The sequence below is a fragment of the Pseudoliparis swirei genome, chromosome 9, assembly GCF_029220125.1.
Source record: "Pseudoliparis swirei isolate HS2019 ecotype Mariana Trench chromosome 9, NWPU_hadal_v1, whole genome shotgun sequence".
Lineage (NCBI taxonomy): Eukaryota > Metazoa > Chordata > Actinopteri > Perciformes > Liparidae > Pseudoliparis > Pseudoliparis swirei.
In genome coordinates, this window is record NC_079396.1 from 9,507,893 (window position 1) to 9,523,091 (window position 15,199).

At 40.9% G+C, this 15,199-nt stretch overlaps 1 protein-coding gene across 1 annotated transcript; it reads right to left on the reverse strand.

The window, feature by feature from the left end:
* Positions 1–44: 44 nt before the first annotated feature.
* LOC130199955 (ERBB receptor feedback inhibitor 1) lies at positions 45–10,835 on the reverse strand. The gene is made up of 4 exons (XM_056423829.1): positions 8,802–10,835; positions 4,111–4,263; positions 3,379–3,458; positions 45–2,251 (listed from the first exon to the last, which is right to left on the reverse strand). The coding sequence occupies exons 2-4, from the start codon at positions 4,155–4,157 to the stop codon at positions 1,278–1,280; spliced, it is 1,101 nt and encodes a 366-aa protein (XP_056279804.1). The 5' UTR covers positions 4,158–4,263; positions 8,802–10,835; the 3' UTR covers positions 45–1,277.
* Positions 10,836–15,199: the final 4,364 nt, after the last annotated feature.

The window sequence follows — 15,199 nt, forward strand, 5'->3', positions numbered from 1 at the left end:
TGCAAAAATGTATTCTTGGTACAAAGACAATCAGACCTAGATCATAGAATGAATAAGTTATTTTATTTCTATAAATAGATTAAAAAACAATTTTACAATGATTTAGTTTTTACATTAACAACAATATGAACTTATAAACAGCTTTTGCTTGAGCCAAATCTGACACAATCTTCATGAGAACTTCCAACCTGTTGATGTAACAAAGGTTGTAGTCGGGCTGCATCTCTACAGTGTAAACGTAACGTGGCTTCCATGCCCACAAAGAATCATAAAAGGCCCAATCTGTACTTTTTCTAAAATACATTGAGTTAAAATCACATGCATAACAAAAACAATTCATCAGAAGTGAAAATGAAAGCTTCTTTTACTATGTATGAAAAAGTAAAGTTATTATTCACTTGTTTACTTCATATGTATGAAAAAAGACCTGTCAATCATGTTGAGGGTGGCTGCAGGTTTCAGTCATGTGTTCTGGTGGTAAGGCAATTCTTCTTGTTTCCTTTAAATAAATTCAACTTTGTGTAGAATATGATGCAAGAATAAAGGCTTATATTGTATTTTGCAGGAAGCATTTAGCTTGTTCAAAAAGCCTGCAAAAACCATAAGCACTAAAAAGAAAGCAAAGTTAAGAGGTTTATCACATCAGTGTTTGTGTCACTAGTTCAAAGCATGTTTTGTTTGTGTTGTGTCGTGCTAATATCGGCCACATTGTTAAAAACATCAATCTTAATGTGAGAATTATTCAGCAAAACATTAAATCTATCAATAAATCATACTTACAATTTCAAGCAGCATTGTAATAAATAAAAAAATGCCTGGGATGATCCGTTTGGTACAAGCCCAGCTTGTACGTACAGTAATTATTAGCTCTCTTGTAAGACGTATAGTATTAGTGATATGAGCATATGGCTGTCAGACTTAAAGGTGAATGAGTGATAAGACATAAAAACTGCAAAGTCTGGGGAAACCAACATTTAAAAAACAGTTATTTAAATATTCTCATCTATTAGTGAAAATACTGGAATGCTATAATTATTTCATGTTCCTAAAATACTGACCGGTAAGATTTTAAATAACAGATACAAACCTCACAGTGTTGTGTGACATACGTGATCTTGAAATACATCATTGTAAATAACACTAATATGACATGAGACGTGCGACTGGAGCGTGTAGACGTTTCCACGCGCTCCGTCCGATGCGCCACATGGTTATGAATAATGTCCGTCACAGTTTTGTACTCCTCAAGTTTCAGACGGTGACATTCGTGATGGTTTCTATCTGTTCTGCCAGCTGCTGTTTCCCGTCCTGGTCGGTTCACTCTGGAGTCTCTCCCGCCTGTCTGGGTGCGCCGGTCGGCCCGGCGGCAGGAGGATGTAGTGTGTCGCGCTGGCCTTTCTGCCATCCTTCAAAATGGGAACGATGCAGGGAGAGAACTGAGCTGCCGGTGCCACCCTTTCGTTCTGCTGCCTCTGTAATGCCTTACTCACGTAGTTTGGGTTCGCAGCAAAACTCTGTGTGGCAGGCATCACGCCGTTGATATAAATTGGAAGCCTATTGGGGCTCGGGCTACGTGGCGGGCAGGGTGGGACTAAGGGGACCCGTGGGGGAATTTTGGGAGGTTGGTCTTCCTCGTTGGCGCACACGGTCTTGAGGAGAGCGGGAAGCTTTGGCGGGATGGGGATACGAGGAGGGATGAGGGGCTTGTCAGTGGGGCAGGTTGAGGTGATGCTGTGGAGCGGCTGGGAAGCAGGGCCTGAACAGGGAAAGTGAAGTCTGTGTTGGTCCCCGACGGCCGACGCCACATGCTGCTGGTCCTCTCTCCGGGCAGCGAGTGCCCAAAACCCGCATCCTCCACCGGTCGGTCTGTCCGCTCTGCTTGGCCACGAGAAAGCGATGGAGTCGGCCCCAGTACCAACAGCCCGCCACGAGCTCTCCTGGTAGGCGTTATTCACTTGGCCAAAGCCTCTGGTCATGCCCCTGCACATGGTCTTTGGACAGCTTTTGGGCAAAAGGCGGCGTTGGTCATTGGTAAAAAACTCCACCTCGCTATCGGCGGCCTCATCAGACATGACCTCCTCAGGGTCAGGCAGAGGTGGCAGGGGTTTGGCTTCCTTCTGGGGGGCCCCAAACAACGTCCGTCTCTGGGAAGAAGGGACCACCTGGTCTCCCTCATGCGGCCGAAGCAAGTTATCAGGCGCGAGGCGGTACGTGTCAGAATAGAAAGGAGTCTGGGAGAGCGAGATGTTGCCTGGGAAAGGGAAAAGCAATCAGGTATTTAAACGACTGTCTTCATGAAATCCTAAATTGAACTGTACACCGAGAAACCGTTGTCCAACATGGTTTTGCGATCACTGTTGTTTCACTGCAGAAACAATTCTCAGAGGAGGAAACATGGAAAACAACTTCCAACGAGACAACAACTTTAACTAGAGAGTGCTGATGGCGTAGGAGGGAGAGAATACCAGGGGGAGTGGGTTGCCCACTCCGCTTAGAAAAAAAACATCCTGTTTTGCAGGAAACGTGAGTAAAAACATGCCGAAAACAACCGCTTAACCTATCACCCTCTTCGTCAAACATCAGCCACAACACCCTGATTAACACAGGAATCGTCATTATCTGCAGCGCAGGCCATAATCTTAACGGAGCTTCCCATAACTTTCTCTGTGGAAACATCCGACATGCCCCAGACTGAACAGCTGGTGACCAGGGAGCAATCGCTTCCCTCTCTTCTGCGCTCCCTCTGCTACACAGCTCAGTGATGGAAACTCACAAAAACCCTGTGAACATGCTGTTTTATCAGTTAAACAGGGTTTCAACTCTGGTGTGTCCAGTCGAGACATTATTATTATTATTATTCTCTTCATTTAAATTATTATTATTTCAGACATACTGCCGAATATTGATTTCTACCAGATAAATACATTTAGCAATTTTGTCAGCGTGAAAAAAATGCTGGATTTTGTACAGCAAAAATATAGCATCATTGTTTCACAGCAATTCAAAAAGATTGAAATAAATAAATATATATATATGTGTGTGTTTTGTTTGTTTATTTTAATTAATTCACAGGGAATTAACAGTCTACTGTGTGTTTAAACAAATGTTCCTTTTCTATCTCAATTAATTAATTCTAATTCAGCTCACCCAAATCTAAAACAGGTTATAGTTACAATTCATTTTCAAAAAGCGTAGCCTCAATTATCAATAATTACAGATGTATATTATCATAACAATATTCAAATTCACAAAGCATTTAAGCCATCACAGGTGTCACACACATCCGAGTTAACTGAACTGGTGCTAGTCCATCTGTAGTTGTTGTTGTAGAATGTAGTGACTTTATAATAATAATAAAATAACATGTCAAACACTCACAGTTAAGTTCCTTGGACATTTGCGGTTGTTGAAGCTCCTTCAGGTTTTGTTCCATGTCAACACTGGGGCCTAAACACTCTCTGCAACAGAAGAGAGGTTGAGAAATCCGTACAGAGCAGAGCATGGTTGTAAATCATTCCTACACATAACCCGTCATGAGTAAGTCATTATGTATGTGAAATAACAAGCATGACATATGCCTAAACAGAACATATGTTCCGCCTCCTTCATGTATGTACATTATATAACAGCAGCACTGCAGGTTGCGTCTTCTCCGAACTATTTTCTTCTGCGTGTAAGACATTTATTTCGAGGACACTGTGTTAAGGGTACATTTGTGTGTGTTTTGGAGCTATTTACATAAAATTGCCAATATCAAAGAATACGATGGATTCGGATCACAGACACATGAGGATTTACTCTGTGAATATTGTTAGATGTATAACATCTTGAATATTTCTTTTTTTTACGCTAACGGGACTGAGCTATTAGTATATAACTATTCTCTTAGTTATTTTTCTTTCTGTTCCATATGAAACGGGATAAATAAACACAAACAATAATTATATAAAATCCTTTGTTTTGTGCCACGTATTTAAAATGAATAGTGCCAGAATTATACTCTTGATATGGTTTGTTGAAAGTTATGAAACTGTTTGCATTGTCACACTATGTAATAATAACGGATCCTTGTTTACATTTTGTATCAGTCTTAGAGCGTTGTTGGCGTACCTGTCCAGGTCATGTTGTGCCCAGTAGTTATTCTGACTTCCAGCCATTTTGTGGCAGAAATTGTGTTCTTGAAAAGCACGAAGGCCTGTTTGGTATCCGAGCACAAGTCAGCTCCATCAAACCCATCACGGCTTCATTCTAGCCAGCAGAAAGCTGTTGGAGAAAACCAGAAAACAGAGTATTAGAGAATTCACCCGGCTATTTTCACATGAGCAACAGGAAACGTGTACATTCAGGTCAGAATTAGGCTTTTAACACAAAATATTAACAAATCTTCTACATTTGGCTTTTGCGTTACATCACCACTTGTATTTGTTCCGGTCACACCTTTGCCAGTGTGAAATGCCCATTAACAGGGCATATAAACAGTGCACATCTGGAGCACAACCAGCATAACCAGCTGCACGCTCTCATCTGAGCAGGCAGGTCAAAGCTCAGGGCAGATATTCTAGAACAAATACTTCTCGGCGAGAAACACAAAAACATGCATCACCGATGGATAAATCATCACACTATCACGACACACCTACATTATACCCGTCTACTCTGTCTGCCCGTTACTCACTCTGAAAGAGCGCGGCCTTCAAGGAAACATGACTGAAGTACATTTAAAGCATTTCCTGAAAAAAAGTTGTATGCTGTCAACCTCCATCATTTTAGGTGAGCCTTTAAGAAATAACAGTCACAACAAAAGCCCAGTAGAGGTCTTCGGTCTGCTCGCGCAGCTGCCATGTGTATGTCTTTGTGGTTCCAGCTTAAAGCCATTTGACTGATGAGCAGGCCATTGCGCAACCTCTGGGTCAGATGTGGGAGGGCAGCCGTACTCCTCGCCCTCCTTCCTCTCTGTGACCATGAAGCCCCGCAGTATCCGCCCTTACAACAGGGGCTAATTGTGCAGCATTCCTGTGATACTGCATGACAAGCTCCACCACTGAGACACACGTATAATATTCGTTATTGCCTGAAATATGTCACCATCTGCAGAGTAATGAAAAACAGATTTGTTTAATTGTGTATTCAATTTCAAAAGCTAAAATAAAGACAGTGTCACAAACACCAACTGATATCCTCCCTACGTGGAGATGAACACATGTGAATTTGAGGGCGGATTATGATATCAACAATTATCTGTTTGTTGTGACAAATATACGCAAATCCCCACACAGAACCAGGTTTTAAGTGTCCCGAGTCTGCACGTCATCATATGTGATTATCAGCTGAAATTCCATTACCAGATAACAATAACGATTATATCATTTGGCATCCCTAGTTATCCTGCTTTTATGTGACAGGAGACACACACACTTGGTTTTCTTGGCATTACTCACAAGGTGGAGGGTCAGAGATTTTGTTAAAGAGTCCATTTGACAACGTAAGTGGGTTAACACAGAGTGATGCCCCTGTGTCATCAACCCTCGACCCTGATGCACGGTCCACAGGAAAAATACTCATTCCCTTCCAGCTTCCAGAAGGGATGCTGCTCAAAACCTGAGGCTCTTCTGAGGTGGAATATTTTGAATATTTTGACTGATGACATCAAAGAAAGTAAAAGTCTGGTGATATTCAAGAAAAAAATTTAAAGACATGACTCTGGAGAAGTACAGGCGTATCAGCATTGATGAAGCATCATAAGTAACGGTTAATGGGGACAAGTTTTTTGTTTTGTTTATTGTTTTCTGTAAATATGTATGTGTGTGTATTTATGTGTGTGTATGTGTGTGTATTTATGTATGTGTGTGTGTATATGTATATATGTGTGTGTGAATATATGTGTATGTATATGTATGTACATGTGTATATATGTTTATGTATATAGGTATATGTATATGGTTCTCTGAAATAAGTTTTTTCGTGAAATTATAGGTTAGGGCACTTATAAGCTTGATAGCTTCAGCCTCGACCCTTTCGGTTAGCCACTTTCTTCTTTTGTTGAATTTTGATTTTTGTATATTTTGCTGATCAAAATAAACTAAGCTAAACTAAACTAAACTTCTTCATTAATTGTAACATACAGTAAGATAAAGGAAATTTCACCTCTGCATTTAATCCATCCGAAGCATTTCAGGAGCTGTGGATTTCTATGAAGCACCCGGGTTCAGTACAGTATAAACAGCAATGTAATAGCTCTGGGAAACTTTCAGTTGAAAGTAAAAATACTGTTTAAAAGTATGTGTTGAAACTTGAATGCATTTAAATTTGCTTCATGCCTGTATAATAAAATGTTCATAATCACCCACAGTAAACGGCTACATTTCACAATAAAATGCAAACGGAAAGGAAAATACACTACAAATGTATGTTCCTGCCTATAGAATTGAACCATGCAGCAATTCTCCAGCAATCCTCCCTCCTACTTGCCCGGAGGGCAACTCAAGGTCTCAATTTTACTATCTCACTGCAATCTTATTCTTCAAAGTCCGGCTCTGTTTCATGTCACTAACAGGCCTACGTTCGATGTGGGAAGCAAATAATGCCGAGCATGCATAATGCAACACGAAACCCACCACAAACAAAACAGTGACCCATGCGCGTCCATTTGAATATTTATGTCATCCTTAAAACAACCGACTGTTGCGTCATTTCCGCCAGTGATTCTCGGAGATGGAAGACGTCGAACAATTATGAATTCTACCGGCAAGTACTCAGTGTCCATGAATGGAGCCACTCTGAGGCATGAATGGGGCTTTGTGTCCCTTTGGTGCGCAGTGAAGCAAGCCTGAAAATACAAGTGAACTCTCCCATGAGGTTAGGACTGAAGATACGCCATGGAGACACGCTGACATGGCCAAGGTATGAGCCTGTGCTACAAATTGTGCGACTGGCACCGTTGAAAGGAGAAGCAAAAAAGAAAACAGTTTGTTTATTTCATGCAGGAGCCTTCATGTGTTGTCCTTGGCTGTCCCCGCCTCTCTTTTTTTCAGGCAATAGGCCATTCACTGATTGGACCTTTACAGATGATTTCATTATGGTGCTGGTATAAAGTATACAGTCATGTGATTTACAACTTGCTGTTAATTCCTTTGGTATAGATAATCTCAGCTCAGCCGGCTGGATAGAAATCTCACCAAAAGCCTTCATTGTAAATGTTTCCACCACAACATTAGCGAGACAAAATACAACAACAACAACAACAAAGCTGGTATATATGACTTGGATCTCTCAACACCAGTATTTGCAGCCTGGATGAACGTTTCTTTTCTCAAATAATCTAAATAGACAACTGTAGTTGGTTTCTTTGAAGGGAAGATATCTACATTTTTGACTGAGGCTTTCATAAAGTAAAATTATTATAGTATAGTTCAATAGTTAACTAACAACCAGACAATTTGCAGACTGTCTAATACATTGATCTTTAAAAAGTGCGTAGTTCAATTTTTTTTATAGTTAATTTTACAGCTTTGACATGAGAATACTCTCTTTTACATTGTAGGCCCATGACTAACATGTTATATCTATTAAAAAAATACAATGCAGGAATTCAGCCTTTTTTCATTAATATTTTTAATCTGGATTATTTGCAGAGCCCACCAGGCCAATATATGCCACACAAGGACTCGGCCAATATTAACTTTCCCAACTTTATAACATATATATTTATAAAAAATTAATATATTTGATTTTTGAAACTTTGGATTTTTTTTTTACTTTTAGCAGTTTGTTAGGATATTAATCATTTAAACAATGTTCAGATTATCAAAAGTCATATTTAGTTTGAACCTGATTCGATAGGTGTGACAAAAATCTCAGCTGAGCTGATTCTCATTTCTGAGTGACAGCCATACACTGTCATTCTTTTCTCAGTAAAGATTCACATTTAAGGTTGAACTACTTGTATTTATTCTATAGCTCATTTATATACAGCTTTCAAATGTGATTAGCTGTTAAAAAGATTCCATAAAATGAAATTAGGTAGGCTAGGAGAGTCATTCATCATGTTCAACAACTTTATACAACTTTATTAAAATGTTAGAGTTGTCTAACTAACTCGGCTTTGTTACTGATCACAACATATATATATATATATATATTCTTTAGTTCCTTTATATGGATCAATATGTAGATACGCTACTTTTAAATATAAGGAACAGATACATATAGTTACATATATATATATATATTCTTTAGTTCCTTTACATGGATCAATATGTAGATAATCTACTTTTATATATAAGTAACAGATACATATAGTTACAGCACATGTATATAGAACAAGTTTATCTAAAAATAGACTTATATCTTTTGTAAATGATTAAAAAGTGTTATCACTAGAATTAAAGTATGTATTTATGTCTAACTACTGACACCGACTCCACCATATCCCCCGTGACTTCAGCGCCCACTAGCGGCGGACCGCGGCGGGGCCGGGCGGTCCTCACCCATCCCCGGACGGGACTTCATTTGGCGGACATCTAGAAACCGTGCAGCGGGTCAAGAGAGCCTCCTGTCCCGCTGCTCACAGACCAATGACCCCGACAGACAGCGCAGTTCAACCAAAAGGACGTTCATAGAGAAACAACCGGCGGTCACTTTACCGGCCGCGTCTCCCGGTTCTCTTCACGTTAAACGTTGAGTTCCGCGCGAGGAGTCCGACCCAATCAGCAGGCGTTAAACGCCGCCCCCGGCAGCCCGGGTGACGTGAATGGAAAGCCCTGTTTGATCCAGTGACTTGTCATTTAGGAAGGAAGTCTTACCATTAAAACGCAAACGTGTCCATCCCGTACAGCTGCGTTCAAAGACCTGTTCCGGTCCCGCGTGAGAAAAGCAGCAGCTCGTAGGATCCGGTCTCAGTCCAACCTGAACCATGTGCAGTGTCCCTCCTCTGTCAACAACAGCGCGAGGAGGTTAGACTCGTTCTGTCAGCGTGACGCGGGTTTCCACATCTCCTTATAAATCCTTCCAGCACCCCGACAGCGTAACTGTGACTCCTCCCTAGTCCGCCTCAGAGGGAAGTAAAGATAAAAATCATTAGGAAAAACCAAACACTAGGAAAAGTAGTTTATGGCTTATAAACCCGCAGAGGTGGAACATATGTGTGTGTCACGAAACACTATTAGGCTACTTTGATATTCACATTAACTCAACTATTTTCTGTGGATATATTTATTTATTTTAGTCATATATTTTATTTGTTTTGATTCCACTTAGTTTGGCAATTTAAATTGTATCCACAAAACACATGATAGTTTGTAGGCTATGATCCATTGTTCTTGTTTAACATTCAAATCAGTACAGAAAAGGTTCAAATCAGCTGCAACATTAAAATGATGCTTGTACTTTAATCATTAAAAAGACAACAACGCGTTGATATCATTTGCAGCTATATTTCTGTGCTTTTACTTCAATCCAGGATTTTAGTAAATGATCCAAAAATGTCCTCCGGCACTGTGAACCAGAGAAGTTGTCAGTCAGGTCGAATTTTAGTTCCAACTGTGGTCAGATAAACTAAGTGCAGATGTTATCGTGTGTGTCCTCGCTCCCAGTACATTTGGAAGTCTGTACATATAAAATAATTGCAATAATATTGACAGCTTTTAATAGAATACACATTTGATGTATTCCAGAATAGTTTCTGTTAATGTTCATCAGTCAGATTTCCAGTTTTGCAAACAATCTTTCCCATGCAAAAAGTTACGATCAAATAGAAACAATGCCCAGAATTACAATAATATAATTGTATCTGCCTTGTGTGATGACTGTTTGGGAAATTGCCCTTCATAAGGCAGTAAACAATTTTGTACTGACCTGTGTGGGAGTCAGAGAGTGTGTGGGTGGCTTTTGGCGTGAGTACAATATGCGACTGATAGAGAAGAACACATATAAGATTGGCAGCCCAGTTATGGTGGATGTGGACTTGTTTTGAAGCCTGGATGTCACATAGGAGTTCACTGTCTGTGTTTGTCTTCGCCCATTGCTGAGAGAGGCTGAAGGACAATACAGCAGGCCATTTACCAGAAAATAACAGGGAAGTGAACGCAGCAATTCTTCCAGTCCACAGACCACACTGAGCCCACAGTCTTCCTCCAGAATGCCTAATGATCGTTTTACTGTGGTCACGATTCAAATAAAGTCTTGGGCAAATAGACACATTACAAATTGTAAAGTGCTGAATAAAATAACCACCTCATGAAAGTACAAATGACCCTGTGACGTCCCCTCCTTCCAGTGTTAAATTTTTCCATCGTTTTAATAGTCCAATAAAATCCTTATAGGGTCATATATGGATTAAGGAGTGTCTTATACCTATATACCTACTGTAAATTACAAACCCACAAAACAAATACACCACATGTGCTTCTATTGCTGCAGTCATCAACGGTCCCTCTTTCACCAACATAATATGTTTGCTTAAAGGAATACTCATACTTTTTAGCAAATAAGCCGTTTGAACTTCCTGTGATGCAATGAAGTGACTGATATCCCATGTGACTCCTGTTAGTTGTCACACTGCACTCCACAAATGCAAAGCTTTGTCTTTGAAAGGTAATGGTGGTGAAACTTACACTGGAATAATATAAATTCCTTTTATGGTCTTAGTGTAGAAGTCAACCATGCAGCACCATTACACATTTAAACTTGTTGCCACTGGGGCCGGCAGATTTTCCTACTGTTGCTCTGAGGCCCTCCGTGGGCGCTTGTGGTGACCCATGATGCTCAAAGCTGTGGGGGTTGTTGTCGGGGTGGGATGGTCCCCCACAGGGGAGGTCAACTCATTTCCTGCTTTGAAAGACCTCCGTCCCTCACAGCTGTCAGTGCAGTCAAAAGCCCACCTCCCACATCTGTAACCCCCCCCCCCACCCCCACCCCTCTTCGTCTGCTTTTTTTCAAAGACGGGATGGATTGCTCTGAAGGAACTCCCTCGTGCCGCTGCAAAATGAAAGATGGATCATCAAAGCTTGTCATCAAGGTATTCTGTCTCTGATCATTGGAATGAGTTGAATTTGATTAAAGACAAGGAACATCAAGGCTAAATTATGCATCGATATTTGGTAAAAGTTGACGACAACCTGAAATACCAGAGGCGATTTTCAAAATGCTGTAAACAGCAGATAACCGCTGAAATGAGAAGTATCTCAGAAGATAAATGTCTGCCCACCATTTAACAAGGTCTCAAGCCGGAAGAGGAGGGAGGAAGTAAGTAGGTGTTCACATACGTGTTCTATGGTAAAGACATCTGTGTAGGTTGATGTGCTGACATAGTGACACAGGGAATTCTCTTATGGAGTAACCAGCTGTGAACAAACATGTAATAGTAATTAGAGCCCTGACAGACAAGCCTGCTGCTGTTTTCAAAGTCACGGTCCACCAGTCTTATGTTTGAGTTTCACATTCCTTTTATTTGTCGTTCATCCTGTTCGAGGTTGTAACGACTAATATGACGTGTAACACAGACGGCTATTAGGTGTTATGGAAATGTGTCTAAGTTATAGCTGTTACATGTGGGAGAAGTTTAAATGTGTGTCCATTAAGAAAATGAGTTTTTGAGTCGATGAGTGAGCTGTCATAGGTTACCAGAGCTGAAACAAGGGGCCTCATCAACCAACTCTGGACTGACATTGCAGTAATCCTGTAAAAAGAAAAAAGTGACAGAAGTTCTCATGAAATGAAAGATAGTACATTTCACCTCTTTGTTACCACCCACTACTTCCTTCAGCCTGACATGCAACAGTCATGTTTGATGTCCTTCCTTCAAAGTAGACTTGAAAGTCGAGCATTGTCTGTCCATCTTTTTTTACGATTACTTTTAGGAATAAGGGATAAAAAGGTTCATGGAAGTTCTAAATCAGTACCATTCATTCAGACTATCTCCGAGTTTTGTGTGATTTGAAAAACACACTCGTCTTTTCATCTTCTTTAAATGTAATGGATGTGCGGTTGGGTCTGACAAGTTGGAGGCGTTGGGGATGAATCAGGCTCCTCAAATGTCTGAGTGGGCTTCGCATCGTGGCCTTTGACCTCATCCTGTGAGGAGAGAGCTCAGTTATCAAAGAACCAGCAGCCACCTGGAGGAAGAGGAGGATGGGCTGCAGAATGATGTTTGTGCTGCTTTGATTGTCGGGCCGTTCAGGAACTGCACTGAGGGCCAAAAAAAAATACTCTCTGTGAAAGCTATTGTGATCAGATGTTAGATTGATTGATATAAATTACACCAATAGCATTACAGGACGCTAGTGTGCCCTGTGAATAAAATGTAGCCACAAGCAAATGAATGGATTAGAGGTGGATAAAAAAGCAAAAGCAACACTGGTGCCATCCTTAGAAAGGATAAGAAAGCAAAATACTTTTTTCCTTCAGGGGAGCGACAGAGAAAAACAAAACCGTCAGTGGGCAAAGAAGCAGAAGGAAGTAGCAAGGATTACAGTGATTTAAACCCTGTGACATCTGATTTCATGGTGACAGCTTCAATGAATGGCAGAGACTCGAGCATGAAAAGAGTGATTCTTTTACCCAGGATGCAGCATTGCAGGCAGCTTCCCTTCCCGCGATTTCAGGCCTCAATGTGGGCAGAGGGTCCACGGGCCCAGCAGGAGGCCTTCCGCATCCCTGTCAAGTTGATCTCCGGTTCATGAAGATATTCAGTTCAACGGAGTGAGGATGAAGGAAGGAGAACATTAAATGCATTTTAAGGGCAAGGAATCTGACTTTATTTTTCATATCATCCTCAGTGTCAACTCTCTCAGTAAAAACATGTTATTTGTTAGCACGGACACAAGATTGCATCATTATGTGCCAGGAGGACACTGTCAATATTGACTTGTCTTCACAGCTTGTTCCGAGGTCAAAGTCTTTTTGAACAACCACACGACAAACACGGTCACTTTTCTGGAGCGGATAAACAGCCACGTTTGGTGATATTGTTGTGGACGCCATGTTGTGCAGCAATGAGAGGGGCCATCAGTGTTTGCACTGCTTCCAGATTTCTTCAGAAACCTTGGTGCGATGCATCTTAATGTGCGTTTCCTCACGACATAGCTAAGAGTCCTGAGGCATGACAAAGCCGGTCTTTCTTTTTTTCCTCACTTTATCTTTCCTCTCACACCCACCCTCCTCCCCCTCCGTCTCTCACCTAACTTACTCCCGCTCCATCATTTCCTGTTGAGTCACCAGTCGAGCCAGACTGCACCATGTTTTACAGTTTACTGCTCCCTGCCTTGCTTTCCTCCTCCACTTCCCTGGTCACATGTGCCTGTGTGTAAGGGACACTTGTACAAGTTGTCCAGCAGATAAGTCCCAAAAAAGTCAAAGCAGATGTGGGAGTCTCTTCCTGGCAACGTGACTGATTCATGCAGTAAATGACTGGGCGGATTACAGGATTATCAGCATTTCTGCCGACAATGCGATTGCCACTGTGTTGATTTAATCCCATTGGGAAATACTTCTATTTTGCTACTGGCTATTTGAAAGCGGTAAACGAGTAAAGTGTGAGGAAGTGATGCTGTGGTGAGGTAATGCGCTGCGTTAACGTAGGCAGTGCGTGCATGTGTGTGAGGGTGGGTTGAGGGCAGGGCTCTGAGAAACGAAAGGGATCCGTGGTGGACTAGTTGAGTCATTCAAAAATGCAGCTGCTGACTCAGTTTGCAAACTTGTGTCCAAGAGCACGTTGCCAGTCTATCCGGCATATTGTGCATGTGGCTGGTCCGTACTTGTCCAAACCTTTTAAGGAACGCCTACGGGTTGATCTTTATTACTCTGAAAAGGAAGAAAAAAAGATGTCGACAGATGTTAACGTTATCTATTTAGCTTTCGTTCTGTCAAACATTATGTGCTCGTGGTTTGTTCAGAAGCCGCTGAAAGAAATGACGAGGAAGATGACGACATCAAATGGAAAATGAAGCTTTGCCTGAAGGAGTGCCTGTAATTCCATCCTGGCGTCAGGTCAAGGTTTTGCTGTGATTCAATCGTTTCGTCATGACTTCTTCACACACCCTTCTTGCCACAGCAGTCAGTGTCAGTCCAACCACCAACACAACGTGATCCATCTGGGAGTATGGACTCTGGGACACACTCCAGAATTAGTCATCCTGGATGTGTTGCAAGGTCCACAAATGGTGTGCTGTTGTTGACATTATTACGTTCAGAGGGTAATTAAGAGGGACACCTCCCTCCACGATGGAATGTGATTTTCTGATTAAATGGTAGACTCCTGTTCCACCTGAGTTTTTTTTTGAGTAACGCTGTATTTAAAAGACTTTGAGAACAGTAGCCTAATAACCTTATCACCAATACTTACATGTTTAAATTATTACAATAAAAATACATTTTATCTCAAGTTTAGACCTGAAACCCAATCAAAACGTACTCGGGGAAACATATATATTGTTTCCGATATTATCTGTTCAGAGCATCCTTCACGAAATGTTTAGACGACAAGTTTGAGCAATGGTAGTCGACTAAACGTGCTCAGAGAGGCGGCCCTATGTTATCTCATGTTAAGTAACGTTACTAGGCCTATTAAACTGGCGCCATACGTAGGATGCACATTAATTGAACACAACATTGTATTTCATTTTAAGTTAATTAATAATACATTGTATATATTTAGTTCAATTAGAGTAGACTATGGTGACCTAATCTACATAACGAGCGTAACTGCGTATGTTCCAGACGGTTGCGGCAGCTTGATGGGAATTCAAATTAAGACGTTGAACTTTAATAAAGAGTTCAATCACTAGCTGCAGCTAACCTTTCACATTATACGGTAAGTAACAACTAAATCTAACTGGCTTGAACTAGTTTTAACCTTCACCTGCGTCCATTATTTCAAGATAGAGTGAAGGAACCGAAATTCCTTCTCATTAGGTTAACGTTATTTAGCGTTAACTAAGAAGTACTTACGCTAAAATAAGCTAACGTTAGTTTTGTATGTGTAACGTGCCATTTTTCTGGTATTACGCTAGTCTATATATTTTTCTAACCAATGGTGCATCCTTTATTTTAACCCAGAAACTAATGTTCGTTAACTTATGGATAAAGTGAATTCGTATTTCTAACAATGCGAAGCTATATTAGCGTTATGCTAAAGTTAGTTGAACATTTAGCGTGAGCTATACTAAGTTCGTCCTGTCATTGTTCAAGAGGTTAAAGCTTGAAC